Source organism: Salminus brasiliensis, chromosome 1, assembly GCF_030463535.1.
Source record: "Salminus brasiliensis chromosome 1, fSalBra1.hap2, whole genome shotgun sequence".
NCBI lineage: Eukaryota > Metazoa > Chordata > Actinopteri > Characiformes > Bryconidae > Salminus > Salminus brasiliensis.
The window spans coordinates 1,897,242-1,924,620 of NC_132878.1; the positions used below are offsets into that span (position 1 = coordinate 1,897,242).

Below are 27,379 nucleotides of genomic sequence, written 5' to 3' on the forward strand. Positions count from 1 at the left end.
AACCAAATCCTACAGTGTTACAGAGCTCGTGGGGGCAGTTTCAGCCCTGGGAGATGTTGCTGTTGTGTATCTGCTGGAGAAGAAGTTTCTCCAGAATTCCCAAACCCATCCTATCAGCTCCACCACCACCACCACCATCATCATTCCAGAGAACACAGCTCCTCCACTGCTCCACAGCTCCTCAATGCTGGGGGGCTTTATACCCCTCTAGCCCACGCCTGGCATTATTAGGCAGCATGGAGCCAATAGGGTCATGATGTTGATCTGCTGCAGAGAGTCCTATTCTATTGGCAGTACTTCTTCTCTACAGGGACTAGACAAGCTGTGTGTGTGTGTGTGTGTGTGTGTGTGTGCAGCTTAAAGTATCACTCCAGTACAGGTCTGACCTCATGGTGCACTTTCCAGCACGCGCTGGATCACAGTGCTGTTCTGGGTTTATGGGTTTATGGTTCTGGAGCTCTGCTCTGTTTATCCCTCTCCACCAAATCACCTCCACCCTCCACCTCCTCCCTCCATGCTGCCACACGTTTGGGATACTAAACGATGTGTGTGTGTGTGTGTGTGTGTGTGTGTGTGTGAGGGGGGAATAAGCTGTCACCCAGACACACACTCATCCAGCAGCAGTCCTTCTCACGGGAACGTGCCTTCAGCTGGGACAGCGCGTGTCAAGACGATCAAGGTGCTAACGAAGGTGTAACGGGCAAAAGGTGTGTGTGTGCGCGCGCGAGAGAGAGAGAGAGAGAGCGCGAGCTCACCTTCTATAAGCTTTCCCACGGGAGTTTTAGAAGGTGTGTTTTTGAGGAGCTGGGGGAGAAGGGAGAACTCCAGCTGGACTATTTTTATAATACAGTCAAATAAATCGAATTCAAATAATCCGTTTGTTTTGATGATACTTTGAGCAGGTTTAATTGACCTAGAACCCTGCCTTTAGAACCAATGTAGCCTAATATAGCACGTGGTTTTGGGAACAGTGTAGCCCAGGAATGTAGCACACGTTTTTTGGAACCAGTGTAGATCAATGTAGCTCGTGCTTGTGGAACCAGGGTAGCTCATGCATGTGGAACCAATGTAGCTCGTGCTTGTGGAACCAATGTAGCTCGTGCATGTGGAACCAATGTAGCTCGTGCTTGTGGAACCAGGGTAGCTCATGCATGTGGAACCAATGTAGCTCGTGCTTGTGGAACCAGGGTAGCTCATGCATGTGGAACCAATGTAGCTCGTGCTTGTGGAACCAGGGTAGCTCATGCATGTGGAACCAATGTAGCTCGTACTTGTGGAACCAGGGTAGCTCATGCATGTGGAACCAATGTAGCTCGTGCTTGTGGAACCAGGGTAGCTCATGCATGTGGAACCAATATAGCTCGTGCTTGTGGAACCAGGGTAGCTCATGCTTGTGGAACCAATGTAGCTCGTACTTGTGGAACCAGGGTAGCTCATGCATGTGGAACCAATGTAGCTCGTGCTTGTGGAACCAATGTAGCTCATGCTTGTGGAACCAGGGTAGCTCATGCATGTGGAACCAATGTAGCTCATGCATGTGGAACCAATGTAGCTCATGCTTGTGGAACCAGGGTAGCTCATGATTGTGGAACCAGGGTAGCTCACGCATGTGGAACCAATGTAGCTCGTACTTGTGGAACCAGGGTAGCTCACGCATGTGGAACCAGTGTAGCTCATGCATGTGGAACTAATGTAGCCTGTGCTTGTGGAACCAATGTAGCTCATGCTTGTGGAACCAGGGTAGCTCATGCATGTGGAACCAATGTAGCTCGTGCTTGTGGAACCAGGGTAGCTCATGCATGTGGAACCAATGTAGCTTGTGCTTGTGGAACCAATGTAGCTCGTGCTTGTGGAACCAGGGTAGCTCATGCATGTGGAACCAATGTAGCTCATGCATGTGGAACCAATGTAGCTCATGCATGTGGAACTAATGTAGCCTGTGCTTGTGGAACCAGGGTAGCTCATGCATGTGGAACCAGTGAAGCCCGATATAGTCAATGTTTTGAAAACAATGTACCCCCTGATCTGGAACCTAATTCACCCATGCATTTGGGACCAGTGTTGCCCAATATAGTCAATATTTGTGGAACCAATGTAGCTTAATGTAATAGCCCATGCATGTGGAACCAATGTAGTGAATGCATGTGGAACCAGTATAGCCCAATATAGTCATTATTGGAAACAATGTAACCCCTGCTTTTGTAACAAGTACACCCCCTGCTCTGGAACCATGCATTTGGAATCAGTATAGCCCAATTTAGTAAATATTTTTAAAAGCCAATCTAGCTTAATGTAATAGTCCATGCATGTGGAACCAATGTATACTCCCTGCTTTGGAACCAATTTCACCCATGCATTTGGAACCAATATAGCTCAACATAGCCTATGCATTTGAAACCAGTGCAGTCCAGGCTTTTGGAACCAATATAGCGTATGCTTGTTTAACCAGTGTAGCCAAAAATAGTCGATATTTTTGGAACCAGTGTAGCTTAATAGTCCATGCACGTGGAACCAATGTAGTCCATGCTCTTGGAACCAATTTAGCTCATGCATGTGGAACCAATATAGCTCGACATAGCCCATGCTTTTGAATCAAGCTGAATGAAATGTTCCAATTAAGTATTTTTGCATTACAGTTACAATAGCACGACAAATAGGAACGTTAAATAGTGTGTAAAGTGTGTCATAAAAGGATAATGTTGAGGTTTATTGTTCTAGATAATGAGCCATATTGTGAATCACTGTGAAGCTGCTAGAGCCGGGTCACATTCTCGTTACTGAATGATGCTGAAGTTGATTTTTCAATCAAAAATCAACAAAATGTGTCATTTAAACAAGGCTGTGCCAACCTTTGCACATTGCTGTCACACAAAAGCCTTGTATCTCCAGAACATCAGCCTTACTGGAGAAGGAAAAACTCTCTGAACGTTCCATGGAAGTCAGTGTAAAGGTCATGTTGGAGCATTTCTCCTGGTCATGAAATTCTGATACAATATAATCTGCCAGATTGCAGTGGATACAGGCTGCAGACCGGCCCAGGCTTTGGTGGGACCAATAATGGACAATCTAGCAGTCTGGAAACGGAGGAGAAGGAGAATTCCTATAGTGTTACAGGGCTGACCTCACTCTTACAGTGCTCATCTGAACATTAGCTAAGAGAGGCAGCTCCAGCACTGGGGATGATGCTGAAGATCTGCTGGAGAACCTTTTTTACACATTTCAACAGAATAGAGGAGAAGTTCTGGTGGACGTTTGGTCTCTAGATCTGAAGCTTAATGAAAATGAGTCCAGGTCAGCAGCAGGTCAGAACAGCTCCATATCTCCACTGGTCTCCAGTACTGCTCTGACCTCATGGTGCACCTCACTTTCCAGCATGTGCTGAATTGAGGAGCTTTAATGGGTTTATGGTTCTGGAGCTCTGCTCTGTTTATCCACAAGGAAGAACTTCCACTAAGTCATTCCCACGCTGGAGCTGGAGCTTCTTCAGCGTTTGTCCTCTTCTGGTGGCACGTTCAGTGTTAACAAGACGTGTCAAACAGACCATAATAAGCATAGAGACACACTTAGAGGAGTGTGTGTGAGCTGACACTTTACACAGAGCACCGCCAGCTTTCCCACGAGCTTCTATCCATTCTACCCATTCACACGTCAGACCTACTCTTCTACCAAGTGGCCTCATCCATATCAATATCTAATCAATATTCATTTGATCGATTTATTCCTCCAGAAACTGCAGGACTCCGCCCACCAGCGGAGGGATAGGGCTGCAGACAGGGTCAGGCTTTGGTGGGACAGATGTTCACCTGTCCAATAGTCTGGAGGACAGAACAGAAGGTCCAGAGGTTCAGTTAGAAATGTGTGGAACTCAGTGATCGACGTTGTGATGGACGTTGTCCTACACTGTGGGGATCTTGGTATTTTCGGTGTGGACATTTTTTTTCTTGATCTTCTGGACTTTGGTGGGGCCAATGGTCAGCACTCCACCTGTCTGAAGGGCAGAAGAAAATGTCCACAATGTTAGGTAGAAATGGAGAAAGCTCTGCAGCTACACTGCTTCATTGTTGGGGCTAATGGTCAGCCTTGGTCCATCACTATGATTGACCATTGTCTAATGTGTAGATCTTCTGCTGAAGTGATGACCATTGGTTCCTCCAATGTCCAAAAGTTCAAAAAGAAAATCTCCACACTTCAGTTAGAACATACAGAATGGACATGATGAATGGAGTCATCTTACATTGTTGGGGCCGAATGGTCAGCCTTGGTCCATCACTATGATTGACCACTGTCTAAGGTGTAGATCTGTAGAGTTGACATGTTCATACTTGTGGTCTTTTTGTTTTGAAACTTGTGGCTTATGGTGGGGCCACCGGGGTCAGTGATGGGACCAAGAGGGGTTAAGCATGGGCCCCATCTGGACTGTACACTGCACATGGAGTCTAGATGGGACCTATGTGAGATTCATTGGCCCACTCAGAACCCATACGCACCTGGACTCCACCTAGCCCACGGTCCACCCATGTGAGCCCCACATGAGCATGTTGGCTGGGTGAAGGTCTACACTGGTTCCACGTTTCTGAATTGTAGTGATGGATGAAGTGTTAAATTGGTGAGGAAGTTATGAATGCTGTGCTGGATGCACTGTCAGAAGTTCTGGAGAACTGAAGCTTCAGAAAAATGAGTCCAGGTCAGCAGCAGGTCAGAACAGCCCCATTTCTCCACTGGTCTCCAGTACTGCTCTGACCTCATGGTGCACCTCACTTTCCAGCATGTGCTGAATTGAGGAGCTTTAATGGGTTTATGGTTCTGGAGCTCTGCTCTGTTTATCCACGAGGAAGAACTTCCACTAAGTCATTCCCACGCTGGAGCTGGAGCTTCTTCAGCGTTTGTCCTCTTCTGGTGGCACGTTCAGTGTTAACAAGACGTGTCAAACAGACCATAATAAGCATAGAGACACACTTAGAGGAGTGTGTGTGAGCTGACACTTTACACAGAGCACCGCCAGCTTTCCCACGAGAACCTGGAAGGTCAACCAGGATCATTTCTTCAGGACTAAACCAGAATGACCATCAAATCAAATCTGAAAATCTGAACCAATTTCGGGCTCAGAGCTGAGATGGTCTGAGATGATGATGGTGAAGAAGATCTGTAGATCTGTTTCTGGGCCCGTCCTGAGTGTGTGTAGGTGTGTAAGGGCCATGGGAATGCTCTACAGGTGTCACAGCTGATTAAAAAGGGGGCATTAGAGATAGTGTGTGAGCCGTTCCCATCCTCACACTCCTCAAACACACTCTGGAAGTTCAGCTTCAGATGTTTTGAGAAGACCTTCCAGACTTCCAGAAAGAACATGACTGCAGATCAGCCATCAATCAGATACACTATATGTCCAAATATTTATGGACAGCCCTACTAATGAATGCACTCAGCTACTTTAAGCTGCTCCCATTGTAGAGAAGAAGTACTGCCAATAGAATAGGACTCTGGAGCAGATCAACATCATGAACCTTCTGGCTCCATACATAATGCTTTTGACCTCCCTAACGCTCTTGTGGCTGAATGCAATCAAATCCTCACAGCAATGCTTCTCCTCCGTAATCTAGTAGAAAGTCTTCTTCTCTGGACAGTAGAGACAGTCACTCCAGCAGAAGCAGGATCAGCTCAGAAGCAGCAATGAATGAGCAGGTGTCCAAATACTTTTGTCCACAAAGTATGAGACGGTGTTGATTGAGCTCGAGCTAAACTGTTTTACACTAAACCAATAAACAGCGTTTCGGTCTCCGAGTGGCTCGTGCTCGCACCTCGTTGATGGTGTTGAGGTGTGAAGCGTGGGCAGATCGCTCCTCCACACCTGCTGCAGATGAGCTCTGCAGGACTCCGCCCACCAGCGGGGGGTGGGGCTGCAGACAGGGTCAGGCTTAGGTGTCCAACAGTCTGGAGGACCGAACAGAAGGTCCAGAGGTACCGTTAGAAATGTGGATTTGAGTTCGGGTCAACAGCAGGTCAGAACCGCCCCAGTTCTCCACTGGTCTCCAGACGTCATGCTGCTGTTCTGGGTTTATGGGTTTATGGTTCTGGAGCTCTGCTCTGCTTATCCCTCTCCACCCAGGGGGTAAGCTGACCCCCAGACACACACTCATCCAGCAGCAGTCCTTCCCACGGGAACGTGCCTTCAGCTGGGACAGCGCGTGTCAAGACGATCAAGGTGCTAACGAAGGTGTAACGGGCAAAAGGTGTGTGTGCGCGCGCGCGCGAGAGAGAGAGAGAGCGCGAGCTCACCTTCTATAAGCTTTCCCACGGGAGTTTTAGAAGGTGTGTTTTTGAGGAGCTGGGGGAGAAGGGAGAACTCCAGGGAGGGGAGCCCTTCTTTAGAATCAATATAGCCCCTTTAGAACCAATATAGCCCTTCTTTAGAACCAATATAGCCCCTTTAGAACCAGTATAGCCCTTCTTTAGAATCAATATAGCCCCTTTAGAACCAATATAGCCCTTCTTTAGAACCAATATAGCCCTTCTTTAGAACCAATATAGCCCTTCTTTAGAACCAATATAGCCCCTTTAGAACCAATATAGCCCTTCTTTAGAACCAATATAGCCCCTTTAGAACCAATATAGCCCATGCTATAAGAACCAGTATAGCCCTTCTTTAGAACGAGTATAGCCCTTCTTTAGAACCAATATAGCCCCTTTAGAACCAATATAGCCCATGCTATAAGAACCAGTATAGCCCTTCTTTAGAACCAATATAGCCCCTTTAGAACCAATATAGCCCATGCTATAAGAACCAGTATAGCCCTTCTTTAGAACCAATATAGCCCCTTTAGAACCAATATAGCCCTTCTTTAGAACCAATATAGCCCATGCTATTAGAACCAATATAGTCCTTCTTTAGAACCAATATAGCCCTTTTTAGAACCAATGTAGCCCATGCTATTAGATCCAATATAGCCCATGTTATTAGAACCAATATAGCCCTTCTTTAGAACCAATATAGCCCTTCTTTAGAACCAATATAGCACAAGCTATTAGAACCAATATAGCCCTTTTTTGGAATCAATATAGTCCATGCTTTTAGAACCAGTATAGCCCCTTTGGAACCAATATAGCCCTTCTTTAGAACCAATATAGGCCATGCTTTTAGAACCAGTGTAGTCCAATATAGCCCTTCTTTAGAACCAATATAGCCCTCTTTTAGAACCAAAATATCTTTTGCTTTTAGAACCAGTGTGGAAGTTAAATGTTCTAGATAATGATCCACATTGAGGAGCAGTCGGGCAACGTTCTATTTCTCACATTTCACCTGAGAAACTAACTTGAACTAATAACACCAAGCGAAGCTATAGAAGAACCCTTACTTATTGGTTCCGCAGCATTTCTGTAAAATATAAAGGGGCTACAAATGGTTCTTTGAGTGATGCCATAGAAGAACCGCTTTTGGTTCCATAAAGAACTGCGTGTGAGTGTGGAGAACATTTAAAAGACCCAACAAAGTTTGTTTGGATGCAAAGGTTCTCAATAAAAAAAAATGGTTCTACATGGAACCAAAAGTGGGTTCTCTATGGCATCGCTCAGAGAACCTTGTGTAGCACCTTTATTTTATAGAGTGCACGTTCTAAGCCGGTGTGAGACAGATGGAGGCTATTTTACCAAAGATGAAGTTCTATGAGTGATGCCATTCAAGAACCATTTATGGGATCTATTAAGAACCAAGAATCTTGAGTATGAAGAACATTTGATTTGGAACCATCTATGAACTGCTGGGATTTCTCTGGGTTTTGAAGGTCAGAACTTCAGGGGGAATCTGGATCATCTCCGGTTCTGGTTATTCAAACTTAGAACCGTCACAGATCCTTTACATATCATTTATTGATCTATTTTAAACTGTCCATGACTTTTAGGTGGACAGTGAATTTGTTGGGCGTGAGGTTTGAGGCTCGAGCTGGTCCACCACTATCCCAAAAACCCAGTTTCGCCCAGAGCTCAGTTTACAGTTCAGGCGGAGTATCTTTGGCTAGTACAGCTGTTCTAGGACATCTCTGCCCTCTGGTTCTACAGTCCCTGTATACTGAAGCTCTTGGGCGCATCCATGGTCTGGAGATCTGATCTTTAGAAGGTTCTCTCTGGTGAAGACCAACACTAGCTGCATATACTCCACCTTACTGAGGGTGAAGCTCCAGCTCTGTGAGTTCTGGCTGTTTTATTGCTGATTGTATTCGTGTTCACCGTCTCACGCCAAGGCGCGAGCGATTAGTGCACATTAGAGGCTGTGCTGGTGCTCAATTCCCACGAGAACCTTTCTACCTTTCTACCCTGGAGGAGCTTTTTCACTTTTCTCCATGAAGTGAATCTGGCTTCTCTATACTGTGTCAGAAGTTTACGATGAACGGACCAATAGAAATGCTGTAAAGTTGATATATTAGAATTATTAATCACAATTAATATTTCTTAATAAACATGTCTTGTAAAATCATCTATAGACTCCAGGGTTTTGATCATCTCCAGTCCTGGTTTTATTAGATTAGCGTTCACGTTCTTCAGGCTCACACATCGCCAACAGAAACATCAGCAAACTTAAAAACGGCAGGAATTGTTTATTTATTTGTAATTAATTAATTAATTTATTTAAAAAAAATTGTTTGGAGTGAGGTTTGGGCGTTTAGGCATTCGGAACCAATTTAGCTCAATATAGTTTTTTCTGGAACCAGTATAGCCCTGTCTTTAGTGAAGGAAATACCTACGTACCTGTATTTAAGACATACTGGGTCTGTATGTTTTAAATATACTATCAAACTTATACTTAATATTTATCTAATATTTTAAAAATACATTAAAATTATGGCTCCGTTAATAGAAACTTGGATCACCCTTAAACATATATTTACATATTTTATATATATTTATATATTTTTTTAATATACAGTATTTTTATAAATGCATCACAAAGTATACTTCTTGTAAAAAAAATATATATAATTTTAATTTAATTTATTTGAATAACATTAGTGAGGTTTAGGCTTGAGATGCTTTAGCTGCTGCCAGTGAATAAACTCATAGATTTTATTATTCATATTATTAATTATTCATAAACAGCATCCCAATATAAAAACATATTGGTTACAAATATGTATGACATTGATTTTAAATATTAAAACAAACTATTTAAATGCTCTTATTATTTTTGTTATGCTTTTATTATAATTGTTTATAATATTAATTCTACAATCCAACCAGTTGAAGTATTATTTAATATTCAAATAATAATGTGCACAATGTCCCTCAGGTCAATTGTCTTATCAATTTGACAGGAAAAAAACACACAGTTCAATAATAATCAGGTTTAAAATCGATCTGATTAGCTGTGCCCTTAGGTCATGACCCCAGTAATGTGTCTGGGGTAACACACTGCCATAAACCAGCACAAACTGGACCATAAAGACACAAACCAATCATCACCAAACACCACGTTCAGCTAATCACCAAAAAAAGTGTTGCTGTTTTTTTTTTTTGTAGATCCAAATTAGAATCAATTATTTATGCAATTGAAGTTTATTTTCTTTTAAATAACCAACATTTAATTAATCTTCATATTTCAAACATCCAACCGATCCACTACGCATGTCTGTACACATTCTCTAACGGACGTTGTATTGGGGGCAATGAGCACTGGAATAACTGTACAACTGGCTGCACCACAATGTAACAGTCTGCAGTAGCTGCTTTACATTAATGGGAATCATTGGTTTATAGGTTTCCTTATCTTGGATATTATGGGCTGGATTGTTGTAGGATGGTCCTGGGGGCTAAATGTTTGGAGGTGTGTCATTAACACCTCCCCCCTACACCCCTCCCATCACCACCAACCCAGCCCCTATAAATAAGAGCAGCACCTTCACAGCTTCTTCAACTAAACTCCACAGAGAAGCGTTTCCACCTCGTCTGCCCAGTTTCTGCTTCACGTTTGCTGTGATTTTAGGAGCTTTGCTCCACTGTTCTCCTGCTGCTGCTTTCGGGAAAGGAAAGGATTTTTAACATGGGGACTCCAAAAATGGCAAACCGCAGAGCTTCCAAAAGAGTGAGTACTTCAGGAATTGAACAATTTTAAAAAGTTGATTTTAGTGGCAAAAAACTAAAATATTAATGATGTTAATAATTGCCTTTTTGCAGAAAAGTTTTATTTATATTTTATTTTCTATATATTTTTATAAAGTTCAAGGAAAATAGATTGAACATTATTTAATATATTTAATTAAATATATATTTTTAAGTAGTTTTAAGTAACTTTTAGAAAAGATGTAGCTTCATATTAAAATTCAGATGCTTAAATCTGTATATGTGTCATGTTTAATAATAGTCTCAAAGCTTTACAGGACGTATATAAGGTTCACAAGTGTAACCTTTAAAATATGGTTTATATGATTTTTAAAAGTCACTTTTCTAACTTTCCATAAAAATGCTTTGTTTTTCTGAAAGTCTTTGATATGTTTATCAAAGTGAATGTAAAAAAACAATTATTATAAAATCTCTATTTTTAATTTCCGTCTCCAGATTTTAAAACCAGTGATTGAGAAGAAGAGGAGAGATCGCATTAACCAGAGATTAGATGAGCTGAGGACACTTCTGCTGGACAACACGCTGGACACGGTAATTTCACCTCACTGAATTCACTTGCAACCAACTAACCTGTGCTGTTTGTGAAGCTTTCACGTCTTTATGTAAATATTAACGATCATTTTTCTGGTTATTGCTTTTCTTCAGAGACTCCAAAACCCCAAACTGGAGAAAGCAGAGATCCTGGAGCTGACTGTTGACTACATCAGGAAGAGAGCGGGCAATGTGAAGGAAAGCAAAGGTAAGATGATCCTTTCCACCCGTTTCTGCTCTGAATGCTTTCAGAATCAACCACATCCTCAACACCTCTGGCCAAACCTCATGTATGGTTGATGTTCTGAGAGTAAATTCACAGAGTTCTTTTGTTCATTGACTGGATTTAACAGATTGAAAACAATAAGAAAGCATAAAAGGTGCCATAAAAGGTGCCATAACTTTTGCACACTCCACGTTTAATGACTTCATTTTCTCCAGTTTGTTAAATTCAGTTAATAAACAGTAGTTATGTACAGAAATGTGCCTCTGTGTCTTGAAAGGGGTCTCTGTAGATGATGTCTATTAACTTTAACATAGAAAACCAGTTTGAAATTAGACTAGGGGTGCCTAAACTTTTGCACAAGCCAGCATACCACACTTTACTTTCAGTAGACCTAGTGAGGACCCAACCAAAGTTCAAGCAGAAGCCTCACACACCTTTGGCCAAGTGATAGACCATGTGGGAGCTGACCTGAGATCTGGGCTAATTAATGATTAGGGTTCTCAGTCAGGTTCCTTGGGCCTGAGCTTGAGTCTGTCTGGACACCAAGAGTCGGGAAGCCTGGCTAGATGTTCTGCAGAGCTAAACTGAGCTGTGTTAATCCTAAACCATGGCATGTTCCAGGAAAAAGTTTGTGGACACACCTTTTAATGAAGGCTACTTTAAGTTGAATCTATTTCTGACACAGTAGGTAGTCCTCGTAGAGAAGAACTTCCAATAGAATAGGACAGTCTGGAGCAGATGGAGACGAATATAGGAGAAGTCTATAGTCTTCTTTGCTGGACAGTGTAGTAGAGACAATTACTTTTAATTACTTTTACAATTACACTGAAATAAACCCCCCAAACAAACAGATGTCCCAATACTTTTGTCAATATTGTGTACATTATATAGGCCTGTGAGTTGTGTGGCTGATGTAGATGAATGGATGGTTATATTCTGCATTCCAATAACGACCCAATTTCTCAATTTCTCCTGACCTCCAACACCTCCTTTCTCCTTCTCCACCCTTCCCTCTCCACTTTCTCCTTATCTCCTCCACACTACCCAGCAGATTCCAACAAGGATTCTCCTGACGCCGCAGCTCCAGGACTCACAGCCAGGAAACACCGCCTCCCTTGCATCTCCGTCCACGACCCCACCAAGCTCCAGGCCAACAGCCCGCTCTACACGGCCGGCTTCCAGGATTGCATCTCACGCCTGGCCGGCTTCATTGAGTGCGTGGAGCCATCGCAGAGGGAGAACTTCATCCAGGGCCTCCGACACCATCTGGACTCGCATCCGGTCCGCGTCCCCAGCAATCCCTGGGCGTGTGGAACGCCAGAGCCTTTCTCCTACACCAGCAACCACCAGCTGTATCCCAAGTCGTTTGTTCTCCCTCACCTTCACACTTCGGGACAGCAGGCTCTCTCGCACCCTTACCCATCCCCTCCCTACTCCCTCTCTCCTCCCCCCTCACCCTGCTACTCCAGCACCTCCCCGCCCTTCTCCTCCTCCTCCCCCACGTACCTCTCCGTCCCCTGCCACTTCCCTTTCCCTCCATCTGTATCTCCCCTGTCTTCCGATTCCTGTTCGTCCTCCTCGTTCTCGTTCACTACCTCCACTCCAGCGGTCAGCGCGGCGGCGGCCCCCCAGCCTCAAACCAATGCCAGACCGCCGACGCCGCTCCGGCCGGCGGCTCCAGCAGCCCCCAGCTCCTGCCCCTCACAGAGAACTCTGAGGAGAGCCTTGTTCCAGAACCAGCAGCAAACCATCTGGAGGCCATGGTGAGGAACACTGAGGAACTCTAGGACTCTAGGTCGGCCAGGGGAACCACGCTGGATAGTGGAATCCTTTGGGGGGAGCGGCCTTGGGGTCTCGGGGGTCATGGCTTGGGCTTGGGCTTGTTTGTAGTGGCCACAGACTTCGGCGAAGGGCTAGGATAGAATCCCTGAGGGTCTCTGAGAAGAAGCCTGCCAGAACACACACCCGGTGGTCCAGTAGCCGCTGTGAATGACTGAGAATCTTGAGGGAAGCTAATATAATAAAAGTATATAATAATAATAATAATAAAAGTTATGGAATTATGAGAGTAAGGGTCTAAATACCTGCCCTGAAGCAAGGCAGCAAGGATAAGGTTACTATGGCAACCTAAAACCCACATCCTCCAGTCTTGCGGCTCACAGGCCAGCTTACCCAGCGTCCCAGCTCTAATAAGGCAAGCCCACACTGACTTACTGCGCCCACTGACCTGACTGACTGACCCACCCACTGTCCTGCTTTATTTTATAATCAGAGAATGTAAATCTATTTATTGATCCGCTCGTGTACAGACTTGTAAATTAATTGTACATTTTATACTTAATAAAGCTCTAATTTTGTTACATTATGAGGTGTACTGTGTTCCCTGTCCTACAAAGTGCGATATACGGACGAAAGTATTGGGACGCCTGCTCTTTCACTGTTTCTTCTGAAATCTAGGCTATTAAAAAGAGTCTCTCCTGCTTTTGTTGGAGTAACTGTCTCCACTGTCTCTACTAGATCCTCAATGCTGTGAGGATTTGATTGCATTTAGTGACAAGAGTGTTAGTAAGGGTCCGAACGTTGGCTGATTTCAACCCCACCACATCCCAAAAGAACCACCATCATTCCAGAGAACACAGCTCCTCCACTGCATCACAGCTCCTCAATGCTGGGGGGCTTTATACCCCTCTAGCCCACGCCTGGCATTATTAGGCAGCATGGAGCCAATAGGGTCATGATGTTGATCTGCTCCAGAGGGTCCTATTCTATTGGCAGTACTTCTTCTCTACAGGGACTAGACAAGCTGTGACTGTGTGTGAGCATTTGCACATCTGTGTCAGCAACCTATAGTAGCTGAATGCATTCATTAAAAGGGGTGTCCACAAACTTTTGGACGAGTTCTTTTGAATGTTTCATCTAGGTCATTCCTCTGGGTGAAGGGAAGCAGACGTCTGAAGCTCTAATAAAAGCTCCTCACAGAAAGTTCTTCACCTAATGGTGATGAAGACGCTGCCTGATGCCTGAGACACTGTTCTACCAGAGTTCTGAGAAGAGTTCGGCTCTAGAACCTGCTTTTAGAACCAGATCATTAAAATGGTGGAGGGATACATGCTGCAGGGTGTAGTGCGGCTACAGAAAGTAGTCCCTCAGAAAACCCACACCCCCTGTGAGGAGCTTTTATTAGAGCTTCAGACGTCTGCTTCCCTTCACCTCCACTGTAGAACCACAGCTCTGACTGGGGGAGCTTATCTAGAACCTCCACTGTAGAACCACAGCTCTGACTGGGGGAGCTTATCTAGAACCAAGTATTTCCACCAAACTCCACTCTGAATCACTGTGTTCATATTCTAACAGTTTAATTATGATTTTGCAGAGAATTTTGGTGCAAACCCAGGCTAGTGGTGCACATCGATGGGCCTTGGAGCTTCTCTGCAGCAACATTGCATGGAGCTTTAGCGCCCTCTGGTGGACAAATCGAACTACGGCTGCTGTACTGAGTTCCTTTCTCTGAAAGCTGTTTTTACATGAAGACACTGAAATGATTAAGGCCATCCTTTCTCACATCAAGGGGCACCTCAGTGGGTTTCCTTTTCCAGGGAGGCGTTGCTTCTGGAGAGGACAGTGGTCTGCACACTTGTTGACCTTACCTGCACTTGTGAGGGCAGTGCCAACAGAAGCCTGAACCATTTGCAGGGGCAGGGGCAGGGGTTTCTCCAGGTCTCTTCTGTAGCCGATCCATGCACTGATTACTGCCACTGTAACAGTGTGCCACTAAATGTAGATGTACCATCTTCAGGACCTGAAGCTGAACTTCTGTACAGTGTACAGTGCAGATAGCAGATCAAGAAGGTCAACGCCTCCCATGAACCTGCTGTATGTGTCAACAGTGGCTGGTCTGGGAACCATTATGTAGGCTTTTGGTCTTCCGCTCCCAGCGCTTCACACTGCCCAGTGGAGCAGGTTCACAGCTTTGTTGTCGTACCATTTCACAATGATGTTGTCTTCCTGGTTTCCTCTGAGCTCCAGAGCTCCTGTTCCCTTTGTCTTCAGTCGGCAGTTCTTCACCCTGTTCGTTCGGACAGTGCCTATGTAAATTAATTGTACATTTTATACTTAATAAAGCTCTAATTTTGTTACATTATGAGGTGTACTGTGTTTCCTGTCCTACAAAGTGCGATATACGGACGAAAGTATTGGGACGCCTGCTCTTTCACTGTTTCTTCTGAAATCTAGGCTATTAAAGAGTCTCTCCTGCTTTTGTTGGAGTAACTGTCTCCACTGTCTCTACTAGATCCTCAATGCTGTGAGGATTTGATTGCATTTAGTGACAAGAGAGTTAGTGAGGTCCGAACGTTGGCTGATTTCAACCCCACCACATCCCAAAAGAACCATCATCATTCCAGAGAACACAGCTCCTCCACTGCTCCACAGCTCCTCAATGCTGGGGGGCTTTATACCCCTCTAGCCCACACCTGGCATTATTAGGCAGCATGGAGCCAATAGGGTCATGATGTTGATCTGCTCCAGAGGGTCCTATTCTATTGGCAGTACTTCTTCTCTACAGGGACTAGACAAGCTGTGACTGTGTGTGAGCATTTGCACATCTGTGTCAGCAACCTATAGTAGCTGAATGCATTCATTAAAAGGGGTGTCCACAAACTTTTGGACATGCAGAGTTCTTTTAAATGAACAGAGCTCCTGTTCCCTTTGTCTTCAGTCGGCAGTTCTTCACCCTGTTTGTTCGGACAGTGCCTATGTAGTAGATTCCTCTCTGTTTCAAGTGTTGCCAACTGCTTTGGTGTTGTGTCCTCTTCTGGGCCTTCATCATCATCACTGCTATCTGGGTTTTCCCCAATCCTTGCAGTAGGAGTCCAGTCCTCGTCCTCCTCCTCGTCATCATCATCATCTTCCCCTAGCTGCTCCATGTCACCTGAATTCCCGTCCATCATCCTGGCACATTAGCAGCTGGTAAATAACTCATAAAAGAATAAAGCTACGTTAAAACCACATCATTGTTTTTCTTGTGAAATTCTCAATAAGTTTGATGTGTCACATGACCCTCTTTCCATTGAAAAAAATAAAGTTGGATCCAAAATGGCCGACTTCAAAATGGACACCATGGTCACCACCTATCTTGAAAAGTTTTCCCCCTCCCATATACTAATGTGCCACAAACAGGAAGTTAATATCACCAACCAGTCCCACTTTATTTAGGTGTATCCATATAAATGGCCCACCCTCTTATTGGTGTAGCGCAGCAGCACAGTCACCCAGACCAGGAATCGAACCCCAGTCTCCCACATGGTGTGGTAGCTCACTGGTGGCAGGTAGTGGTGTTATCTATGGCGCCACACCAACCTATACACAAGTGGGTGTTGTGATTGGGTGTACCATCACATTAATACCAAATTATGTAATTTAAACATTGTAAAAAAATGTATGTTGCTTGATGTTATGTATAATGCATGAAATACAATAAAACGCCAGTTGACTGATTAGAGTTACATGACCTTTTATACCGAATTTTTTAACATGGTTTTACTAAAACATACATTATGAAATATTAAGTAATTAATTAATTTCTCAAAATTTACTTACCATAACCGTTCTTCTTCTAAAACCACCTGTGTCCTGTTCCTTAGTAATGAATGTGGCGCAAAAGATAACACCGCTACCACACCATGTGGGAGACTGGGGTTCGATTCCTGGTCTGGGTGACTGTGCTGCTGCGCTACACCAATAAGAGGGTGGGCCATTTATATGGATACACCTAAATAAAGTGGGAATGGTTGGTGATATTAACTTCCTGTTTGTGGCACATTAGTATATGACCATGGTGTTCATTTTGAAGTTGGCCATTTTGGATCCAACTTTATTTTTGTCAATGGAAAGAGGGTCATGTGACACATCAAACATATTGAGAATTTCACAAGAAAAACAATGATGTGGTTTTAACGTAACTTTATTATTTTATGAGTTATTTACCAGCTGCTAATGTGCCACAAACAGGAAGTTAATATCACCAACCATGCCCATTTTATTTAGGTGTATCCATATAAATGGCCCACCCTGTACGTAGGCCCTCCTACTAATAGGAATAGGAATAACCTTGTAAGTCGCTCTGGAGGAGAGCGTCAGCTAAATGCTGTAAATGTAAATGTAGTAATGGCAATCTTGGAGCATCACTGGAAAGCCCTCTAGTGAACAGATTACTGCCCCCTGTTGAATTATCCGTGCACTGTATGTACCTCATGGTTTACACTGGGTTTTTAGCTGCACTGGTGGGTTTGGATAGGAGGTAAATTATGGGCTGTGTTGTCGTCATGGCAACCGACTCCTGCTTCCATTCACCACCACTGTGGACTATTCTGACTGGGAAAGCTTATCTAGAGCGGTTGATCTGTTTAATTAAGCAGAGATTTATTATTATTATTTTTGAAGTTGGCCTGCAGTAAACCCCAGAGGGCCTGTAACTTTCCATGGAGCTTTAGCTCCCTCTGGTGGACAAACTGGACTAGTGTAATTATTGCCCTTCTGGAAACAGCAGAGTTTGGGCATGCTCAGGCTTGCCTCCGCTCTGTTAAGCAATCCTCAGTGTTTTTGTGAAGCAGCTCCTTTCTTTAAACCTCAGAAATTCTGCAGATATCCAGCTTAAAGAAAATACAGAGGAAGGCCAAACTCTGCAGGTCTGGAAGGAATGGAGAAGTAGAAGTGTAGACGGGGAAGTGCTGGTCAAATAAAGAGCAGCAGAGAGCGGCTCACTTAGGCCTGAGGCTTTATGACTCAGTGGTCGCCCTCCACAGCATGGCCTACACCACCAGACGAGGAAGGTGAATGTACAGCAAGATTATGGTTCAGTTTAGCAGCAGAGCGTCTTCACTGGAAGCTTCTCAGTGATTACTCAGGCCTACAGTCATCAATAATTAGGTCAGCAGCCCATAGCCGGCCTGTATCATGACCCCTACAGCTAACACACAGTCTCCGACGCCTGCACGCGGATCAGCGCTCGTCGTTAGCTCTATGTTTAGACCGGTTAGTGTTGGAGGGAAATGTCTCAAGCCCATCTCGGTAGAGCCGTGTGTGACATCAGATAACAGAAGGCTGGCAGATCTAAAATTAGATTCTAAATAGAGGACAATCTCAACTGCATTGCTGGACCTGCTGATGTGCTGTACCCAGGTGGACATCAAATAAACATATGGTTCCATCCACTATCTGACCACTCCAGGCATGCATGGTCTCCACAAGACCTCTGAAGGTATCCTGTGGTATCTGATCCGGCAGATCCTTTAAGTCCTGTAAGTTCACCTTCACGGGTCATTTCAGTGATGCTCATGAAGGTCCGTGAAGGTGCATCGCAGACCTTCATGAGCATCACTGAAATGACCCATGGCCCTGTCGCCGCTTCACCGGCTGTCCTTCCTTGGAGGTACTGACCACTGCATACCAGACTGAACACCCCACAAGACCTGCCTGATGTTCTGGAGATGTTCTGACCCAGTCGTCTAGAACATCACAGCTTGGTTCTTCTTGTCAAACCTTCCAACAACTGACGGTTCACTTGCTGCCAGACAGGAGCGGCTGTAGATGGCGCTAATCAATGGTTGACACCTCACCTGTCAGTGGTGCTAATGTTATGGCCAATCTGTGTATATAGATACACCCTTCATAAGACTGGAATTACTGGGTTAGATGGTCTAAGATGGTTCTTGATGGTCATGGTGGTTGAGAAGCTAGGCATCCAGGCCAAAACACACGCTGTGCTGGTTAGCTCATGTTCTCAGTTTGAGTTTGACGGCTTAACTGACTGACCAGCATGACCAGTTTGACCAAGCTGGTCAATATATATTAGTGGCCTATATTTGTCAAGCTGGTCATACTGGTGAACCGGTGTGGTCAGGCTGGTCATGCTAGTTAACTAGCTGGACCAAACTATACCAAATTATAACATATCTTACGCTTGTCAGGAGCTAAACGGGTCAACCAACTGACCAGTTTGAGACATAACTACAAGTTTCCTCGAGGAATTTTAACTAATTTAGTAACTAATATACAATAATTAGCTAGGCTATTTAGCCTATAGCAATTTCCACTGTCGGAAAGCGGTCACTTTCAGAAACGAGGCATTCTGGATGTCAGTTTTATTATAATTTTATTCCGACTGGCTGAAAACAGACCATTAAACTATTAAAGCTGATGCAGAAATACTCAATGACACCAGAGCTGGGTAACCTGTGCTGGTAGGCCCAGCTGGTTGAACTGGTTGACCAGCTTAGCTCATGGATCAACCAAGCACATGTTCTCATTAGAGTTCAATGAACGTGACTACGCTGGTCATCAGACAAGTTGACTAGTTTTGTTAAGCCGGTCGATCAATTTGGTCACAGCATTCACGCTGGTTTATATAGCTAATTGTACCAGCATGGTCATACTGGTTGACTAGCTTGGCCATGTTGGTCATTCTGGTAGCCCAGGTACACCATCCAACTCAAACTGATGATCTACTGATCAAGAGCCGAGCTTGGGGTCGATTACATGACTTATTAATGCTACTTTTGACTAGAAAAGAGTTAAAAACACGTGGGTTAATCAGTGGGTGTAGTCAGCAGCCCAGCTGTGGCGATAAGACTACACTTCCCATAATTCCATCGCAAAGGCATGCAGCGAGGGCGGGAACTAACCACATTTATATCATATTTCCTGTTTATACAAGTTAAATATCAAGCACAATCTAACAGAAAACACCACAGTAGCTCGTAAATGCAAACCAGCCGCGTTTATACTCTTTAAAACTCGGGGTTTGGTCCGCGGCTGCTTAGCTGGATCGCCTGTTGCCTGTAACGAAGCGCCAAAACAATAAAACCACTCAAACGCTGCTGAGAACCGGAGCGGTTCCACCATCAGATTAAACGTTAGACACGCTAAACGTCTGTGGTACAACACAGCGATTTTAAACATGCGTTTTCAGTTGTCTGCCGTTTCTCAGCAGAAATGTGGCTTCGTTTCGTTCAGGCGGCCGGTGGGGCTCCTACAGTGTGGAAAAGTAGGCTAGTCCCGCCTTCTGCGGCTCGCCATTGGTCGGATTGCGGCACGTTCGGCGAGCTCTGGATGACTATTGGCTGCTCTGGCTGTTTGCTATGACGTAGCCAGGGCTTCAGGACTATATAAGCAGAAGCAGCTCCTCTTCCTCACCAAAGCGAGGGTCTGCAGATGAGTGGGGAGTTGTGAGAGTAGAGGAAGAAGAGGAGGAAGAAGAAGGGGGAGGAGTTAAAATATATTTAATAATAATATTAATAATCAAAAAACAAACAAACAACAACAACAACAAAAAAAAACATTTACTAACGTCCTTACGTCTCCACACAGGTCCTTAAACTCCCGAGGTTTTGGTATATTTTAATTTAGGCAGCGTTTCTGTTTTTGAGGCCTTCTAAATCTTGTGTTTTTTGTTTTTTTAGACTGACGGTTGCTACGGTGAGAAACTGCCGGCGCTGCCAGGGCGACAGTTGCTAGACTGACAGGGCTGTTGTTGTTTTTGTTTATTTATTTATTTATGTATTTTTACTTCGCCGTTTAGAGAGAGAGAGAGGGCTGTGTCGCTTTAAGAGAGGCTGCGGTGGAGACTGATCCGATCCTGAGATTTATTTATTATTATTTTGCAGTTTTCTCCTCCGTCCCTGTCCGGCTCGCGCGCGCTCTCTGTCTCTCTCCGTGGCTCATGACTTATTCATGAGCGTCATGCGTGGAGGCGGGGCTATGCAAAAGCACGGCGTTCTGGAGGTGGAGCTACGCACAGGAAAGGTGGGTCCATGCTTTTAGACGTACAGTGGACGTTTGCTGCTTTCCTTTTCGTGCAGTTGTGTTTCTTTGTGCAGATTGCATGCAGATCTGACCCTGGGAGTCAGGGAAGGTGTGTGTGTGTGTGTGTGTGTGTGTGTGTGTGTGTGTGTGTGTGTGTGTGTGTGTGTTGGTAGACTTAATGGTATCATATGTTGGACTGTTGTGGTTGTCTGTCTGTCTATCTCTATGTATTGATTATTAATGTGGGCTGTATTTAATGTTCTGCATGTTTCAGATCAAGGTCTGATCCTCCACTGCTGGCACTGCACTCGTTGGAAGATGATCGAGATGTCTGTCGATGATAAACGTGAGACTGTGTTCCCCAGCGAGCGTCCAGAGGACGCCTCCTTGCCCCCTCCACCCCAACGGCACTCTCAAGTTTTTGATAAACGCACTGAAACCACAGAGGATCCTGGTCAGGCTGCCCCGGATTCCTCCGTCCAGCAGCCCAAACCCCAGCCGAGGCTGAACAAGCGTCGCAGCACGATGAGTAGCGGCTTTAAGCACCCGGTCTTCGGCAAACGCCGCCGCCGAGCCACCTCTGAGAGCGAGTCGGTCCTGCCCACCAACTTCCTTCTCGGTGGCAACATCTTTGACCCGCTAAACCTCAACAGCTTGTTGGACGAGGAGGTCAACCGGGCCCTCAATGCCGAGACGCCCAAATCCTCGCCCCTGCCAGCCAAGAACAGGGACCCTGTGGAGATCCTGATCCCGAGAGACATCACCGACCCGCTGAACCTGAACTGCTGCGTGACTGGGGACGGAGGGCTTCTTCTGACCCCGCTGAAGAGCGGCGGGGGCGGTAGGAGGCGGCACCGCAACAGACATCATGGTGTGACTGGGGTGGGAGGAAGTGGGAGAGGGGGTGAAGGAGCAGTGACCCGACTGGGGGACCTTTCTGAGTCCGAGAAAGGGAAAACCTGCCCGGCGTCGCAGACGGAAGTGGCGGTGACGTCCTCGGGGCCTCGTTTGGATTGTGTGGCTTCTGAGGCTCCAGAGAAGGAAGCTTTGGAGTCAGGCTCCATTCCAACCCAGGAAGCCCAGTGTCCGAGCGCCCCGGACTCCACTGGTGGCCGAGAGGAGAAGGATGAGATGGCAGCCAGTGCACCGGTGTTGGAAAACTCCAACCCGACACCTGCCTCACACCGGCAACGCAAGCGCAAACGCACCACCAGCAAGTCTGAGAACTTTGGTGCCCCCTACTGGGACAAGAGCAGAGCTTCGGATCTTCAGGCCCAACAACAACAACAGCAGCCAAACCACAGGAGGCATCAGAAGAACCAACAGAAACCCAACCAGCAGAAGAAGAAATTCCAATACGGCAACTACGACAAATACTACGGTTACAGGAACCCGGGTTTGACCGAAGATCCTCGAATGCACACGCTCAAGCCTGAGTGGTTCAGAGGTAAGGAGGTCCTGGATCTGGGCTGCAACACGGGTCGCCTCACCTTGTCTATAGCCAAAACCTGGCAACCTTCACGGATCGTGGGTTTGGACATAGACGGCTCTCTGATCCACGCAGCCAGGAAGAACATCCTCTATTTCCTCTCGGAGATGCACGTCCTGAAGGCCCGCTCTGGAAAGAAGGATGAAGGTGGAGGGAAGGAGAAGGAACCGGAGAAGGTGGCAGAAGAACCGGAAAATAAGGACAAATCAGGAGGTTCCTTGGAGCTGGAGGAAAGAAAGGAAGGAGTGAAGGGTGCCGAGGAGAAGGAGGAGGAGGTGGTGGAAGAAGAAGAGCGGGCACTGGAGGCTGGAAGTAATGCAATGGTGGACAGGTCAGAAGATGGAGATGCTAGGAAGCCTGACGGAGGAGAAGCTTCCTCATCCAATGGTAGTTATCTATTCCCCGTCTCTCTCTGCATCTCCAGAGGACCCATAGCTGCTCCTCCACTTCCTGATACACGCCCTCCGTCACCTGGGAACTTCCCTGCCAACGTCTCGTTTGTCAAGGTAAGCGTAGAAGAGTGTTGTGTGTCTCTGAAGGCTTCGGTGGAGGCAATAGTTCAACCATAATATACCCAGTGAATTATTGACAAAAGTATTGGGACGCCTGCTCGTTCACTGTTTCTTCTGAAATCAAGGGGATTAAAAAAAGCTGATCCTGCTTTTGTTGGAGTAACTGTCTCTACTGTCCAGGGAAGAAGACTTTCTACTAGAAGGAGGAACATTGCTGTGAGGATTTGATTGCATTAGGCATTGTGCCGGTAGAAGCCCTATTTCTATTGGCGAAATTCTGAACAGGGGCTAGACAAGGTGTGTGTGCATCTGTAGATCCGTGCCAGCGATGGGTGCAGCTTAAAGAATGCATTCAATAGAGGGGGTGTCCACAAACATTTGGACATGGTGTTCTTCAAACCTTTTGTTTTTTTATTATTATATATGTGTGTAAGGTAAGATAATCCTTTATTAGCCCCACAGTGGGGAATTTTTATATATATATATATATATATATATATATATATATTAGTATGTGCTATGTCACACATTATAAATAATAATAATACATTAAATAATATTTATTATATTAAATATGGTGTATTAGATAAATAGATGGAGAGATCAGCTATAGCAGCAAATGTTCAAAATCCAGCTGCTGGACAGAGAGAAATGCTCCAGCCTTCATTTAAATAAAGTCTCTTTGTTTACTTGAATGAAAAGAAGTGTGGGTACCCCAGTGAGCTGAGGTTTTGGGTGTAAATAAGTGGATAAATCCTCTCCTGTCTCAAATATTACACGTTTCTGCACCTGTTAGACGCCATGTCTCAGAATTTAACAGCAAAAAATCAGTGTTTAATTGAGTCTACATTGAACACCATGTTAAAGTTAAATGTAGTAAATATGCAGTAATGGTGTATGAAGAGCGAGTGTGTGTGTGTGTGTGTGTGTGTGTGTGGTGGGGGGGTCACTGTTGCACAAAAAAAACTTTGGGTTAACTTCAGTGGAAGACGATGTAAATATTTTATAAAAAGTGATTATAATGGTGTGTGTGTGTGTGTGTGTGTGTGTGTGTGTGTGACACTATATACAACACTACCCCCCCCAATACGACTGTACTGCTATAGAGAACAGTCAGACTTTATTTATTAATATGTTTATTAGTGCATAATGCATACGACATATGTATGTTTACATTCTTGTGTGTGTGTGTGTGTGTGTGTGTGTGTTAGTAATTGTCTATTAGTGCAGTGCTGGTCAGGTGTTAGCCAGGCCTAGCCTGTGCTGTATCCTGTTTCTATAGATAAGGCTTTAATCTTATGCTGACTCCCACACAGTAGCATGAGGATTTAGTTTGGCATCTAACTGTGATAATGGTTTGGGTGTGTTGGGTGCGGGGAGTCTGGGTGTGACATGCAGTTATACAGTAACTTCCTGCGTGTGTGTGTGTGTTGGGTTTGGGCCGTTGGTCCGAATCACTGTATCCTCTGTGTTCTGTTAACCTTCAGAAGCTGGATAAGTAGGTGTTATTATTGTGCATAAAAACAACGTAAATAAGATTACACCCATCTCTCACTTCCCCATCATTATGGGTGTGTGTGTGTGTGTGTGTGTGTGTGTGTGTGTGTGTGTGTGTGTGTGTGTGTAAGGGGGGGGTGGTTTGGAGTTGTGTAAGATGCAGTAAAATATACTGGATTGAATGGCTCTGTGTCCGAAACACTGCAAATCCTGTATAATTAGGATGGTGGACCTGGTGTTTGTTTTATTCAGCGGTGATAATCTCTCTCTCTCTCTGTCTCTCTCTCTGTCTCTGTCTCTCTCTAGGGTAATTATGTATTGGACAGTGATCTGCTGCTGCTGACTCAGCGCGAGGAGTTTGATGTAATCCTGTGTTTGAGCGTAACGAAGTGGATTCACCTGAACTGGGGCGATGACGGACTAAAGCGACTCTTTCAGCGGGTTTACCGCCACCTCCGACCCGGTGGCCTTTTCATCCTCGAACCACAGCCGTGGCACTCCTACGGCAAGAGGAAAAAACTCACGGTACACACACACACACACACACACACTTTAAAAACAGTTTATCATCAGTTGTATTTGCATTGTTGCAAAAACAGACACCTAGGTATGTGTATTTAACCTGTGGCAGTTTAGCAGACTGTAATACACAAGCATATGGGAACGCTCTATAATGCTCTATAATGTTCATATGATCCACACGCTCTTTCTGACAGACTGTAATACACTACAGGAAGCGTAGGGGGCGCTCTATAATGCTCTATAATGTTCATATGATCCACACGCTCATTCTGACAGACTGTAATACACTACAGGAAGCGTAGGGGGCGCTCTATAATGCTCTATAATGTTCATATGATCCACACGCTCATTCTGACAGACTGTAATACACTACAGGAAGCGTAGGGGGAGCTCTATAATGCTCTATAATGTTCATATGATCCACATGCTTATTCTGACAGACTGTAATACACTACAGGAAGCGTAGGGGGCGCTCTATAATGCTCTTTAATGTTCATATGATCCACACGCTCATTCTGACAGACTGTAATACACTACAGGAAGCACAGGGGGCGCTCTATAATGCTCTATAATGTTCATATGATCCACACACTCATTCTGACAGACTGTAATACACTACAGGAAGCGTAGGGGGCGCTCTATAATGCTCTATAATGTTCATATGATCCACACACTCATTCTGACAGACTGTAATACACTACAGGAAGCGTAGGGGGCGCTCTATAATGTTCATATGATCCACACACTCCTTCTGACAGACTGTAATACACTACAGGAAGCACAGGGGGCGCTCTTTAGTGTTCTAATAGTAGTCGAGGAGTTGATGGGTTACAGTAATGACGTCGCAGATCTGATGCGCATGTCTGTGTTTTTCTCTTTCAGGAGACGATCACTAAGAACTATTACAGCATCCGCTTAAAACCGGAGCAGTTCTCCACGTATCTGACCAATGAGGGGGGATTCTCCAGCTATGAGCTCATCGGGACCCCCAACAATTTGTCCAGAGGTGAGCAGATCCGCCCTAATGTCTGGTTCTGATTATGGGTGTGGCTTAGGTTGGGCATTTTACACTACACACACTAATACACTCACCACCGCCAGGCCAGTCACTGTCAGTGCAGTGCTGAGAATGACCCTCCACCCACAAAATACTACAGTCTGCACTGTGGGGGTCAGTCCTGTGGGGTCCTGAGCACGGAAGAGTAAACAGGGTGAAGGGGGCTAAGAACAGAGTCTGCAGAGAGACAGATGGAGACAGTCTGGAGTAACAGATCTATAGATTGTGGAATTAAGGAGGGGGTGTTAATGAAGTGGCTGGTTGGTGTGTGTATTGATTGGACTCCTTACTATTTCCTCAGTCAGTAGCACTACTGTTGGAACTGCTGATGTCCGTTAGCTGTTACAGTGTTTGACTGAGTCGGTGTTTATCAAACTCTGCAGGTTTTCAGAGGCCCATCTACCTGTTTCACAAAGGTCCCGCTCCACGGAAGTGATGCCCGCAGAACCAGGCCAGCCATTCAAGAGGTCATTTTTAAGGGGCCGGCGTTTCACAGGGACTTCTTCAGCACATTGGAACTGGTGAATCCACTGAACGGCCTTCTGTAGATTTGAGGTTTGGGGTCCAGGCAGCTTTTGGCCGGCCTCTCTCTTTTTCTCGAACTCCTTAAGACTCATTTTGATTGGTGCAGAGAGGGAGGTGGGGTGTGTCTGCAGCTTTGGGTGGACCTTTTAGAAATCCTAACCCTCAGTGGAGCTCAGACCAGGCTGATCATTTGCCTCCTAACCCAGCCCCCCCCCCCCCAAAGTGTCGGAAAGAACACGGACACGGACTGAAATGAACCCGGGGGGGGGGGGGTGGTGGTGGATTTGAGGGTTTTAAACTGGACGTATTACATCAATAATTTTTATTATTATTTTTTTTTTTGTTTGAGCACGGTTTCTGTCTGTAGGCAGATGTTTCTGTCGGTTCAGGTTGGTCATGTTCACTTCTGCTTTCATTTTCTGGTTTGTTTTCAGTGGTTGACGTCTGTCTTCTCTCAAATCCGACGCAATCTCAGTCTCCTCCGGTTAAGTAGAGTAATCTGATCAGAAACGGGCTTAGAACTGAGACCGTTATCTTTATAGACGGCTGCACCGGCTCTGATCGTCTCATAATAATCATAACCATTTTCCTGCTTTTTATAATTTTAATTTTCTTAAACTTCTGCTGTCGTTCTCATCAGTTTGCCTCACACTCAAATAAAGCCTCTTTCTGGAACATCCTGCCTTCTATCGCTGTGGAAACTGGGTGAAATTATTCGTTACAGGTTATTACGTTGTGTTGGAGGCGTGCATGCGCAGTCTAGGGGTGTCTGAATCCTTTGCAAACACTTACATGCATGCGCCACATGGACAAAAATATTGAGACGCCTGTTTATTCATTCACATCATTTCTTCTGAAGTCAAGGGTTTTACAAAGAGTTTATTCAGCCTTGTTGAGCGAAGAAGGCTTTTCTGTGGTTTTGGAGGAGCATTGCTTTGAGGATTTGATTGCATTCAACGAGAAGAGCGTTAGTGAGGTCAGGATGTTTGTTGGAAGAGCATCACCCAACCTCTCTCATCCCCCAACTCCTCTCGCCCAAAAGTACTGGATGGAGCTCCTCCACTGCTCCACAGCTCCTCAATGCTGGGGGGCTTTATACCCCTCTAGCCCACGCC

At 45.2% G+C, this 27,379-nt stretch overlaps 2 protein-coding genes across 5 annotated transcripts; both read left to right on the forward strand.

Moving 5' to 3' along the window:
* The first annotated feature begins 10,024 nt into the window (after positions 1-10,024).
* her1 (hairy-related 1) lies at positions 10,025-12,628 on the forward strand. The gene is made up of 4 exons (XM_072692681.1): positions 10,025-10,066; positions 10,540-10,635; positions 10,750-10,843; positions 11,913-12,628. Exons 1-4 carry the CDS (start codon positions 10,025-10,027, stop codon positions 12,626-12,628), a joined length of 948 nt encoding a protein of 315 aa, XP_072548782.1.
* Positions 12,629-20,068: 7,440 nt separating this feature from the next.
* On the forward strand, positions 20,069-26,953 carry mepcea (methylphosphate capping enzyme a). 4 transcript variants are annotated; one of them, XM_072692685.1, is made up of 7 exons: positions 20,069-20,227; positions 20,320-20,335; positions 20,524-20,662; positions 20,937-22,657; positions 24,467-24,685; positions 25,565-25,688; positions 26,123-26,953. In XM_072692685.1, exons 4-7 carry the CDS (start codon positions 20,981-20,983, stop codon positions 26,173-26,175), a joined length of 2,073 nt encoding a protein of 690 aa, XP_072548786.1. In that variant the 5' UTR covers positions 20,069-20,227; positions 20,320-20,335; positions 20,524-20,662; positions 20,937-20,980; the 3' UTR covers positions 26,176-26,953. The 4 variants fall into 4 exon arrangements, with proteins under 4 accessions (XP_072548786.1, XP_072548785.1, XP_072548784.1 ...); XM_072692684.1 differs by having other exon boundaries at positions 20,320-20,662; XM_072692683.1 differs by having other exon boundaries at positions 20,069-20,662.
* Positions 26,954-27,379: the final 426 nt, after the last annotated feature.

Coding starts and splice junctions, on each gene's coding strand:
- mepcea (XM_072692683.1), top strand. CDS start 20,981: ATGATCGAGATGTCTGTCGATGATAAACGTGAGACTGTGTTCCCCAGC. Junction 24,686..25,564: donor GCAAGAGGAAAAAACTCACG/GTACACACACAC, acceptor TTTCTCTTTCAG/GAGACGATCACTAAGAACTA. Junction 25,689..26,122: donor CCCCAACAATTTGTCCAGAG/GTGAGCAGATCC, acceptor CAAACTCTGCAG/GTTTTCAGAGGCCCATCTAC.
- her1 (XM_072692681.1), top strand. CDS start 10,025: ATGGGGACTCCAAAAATGGCAAACCGCAGAGCTTCCAAAAGA. Junction 10,636..10,749: donor TGGACAACACGCTGGACACG/GTAATTTCACCT, acceptor GCTTTTCTTCAG/AGACTCCAAAACCCCAAACT. Junction 10,844..11,912: donor CAATGTGAAGGAAAGCAAAG/GTAAGATGATCC, acceptor ACTACCCAGCAG/ATTCCAACAAGGATTCTCCT.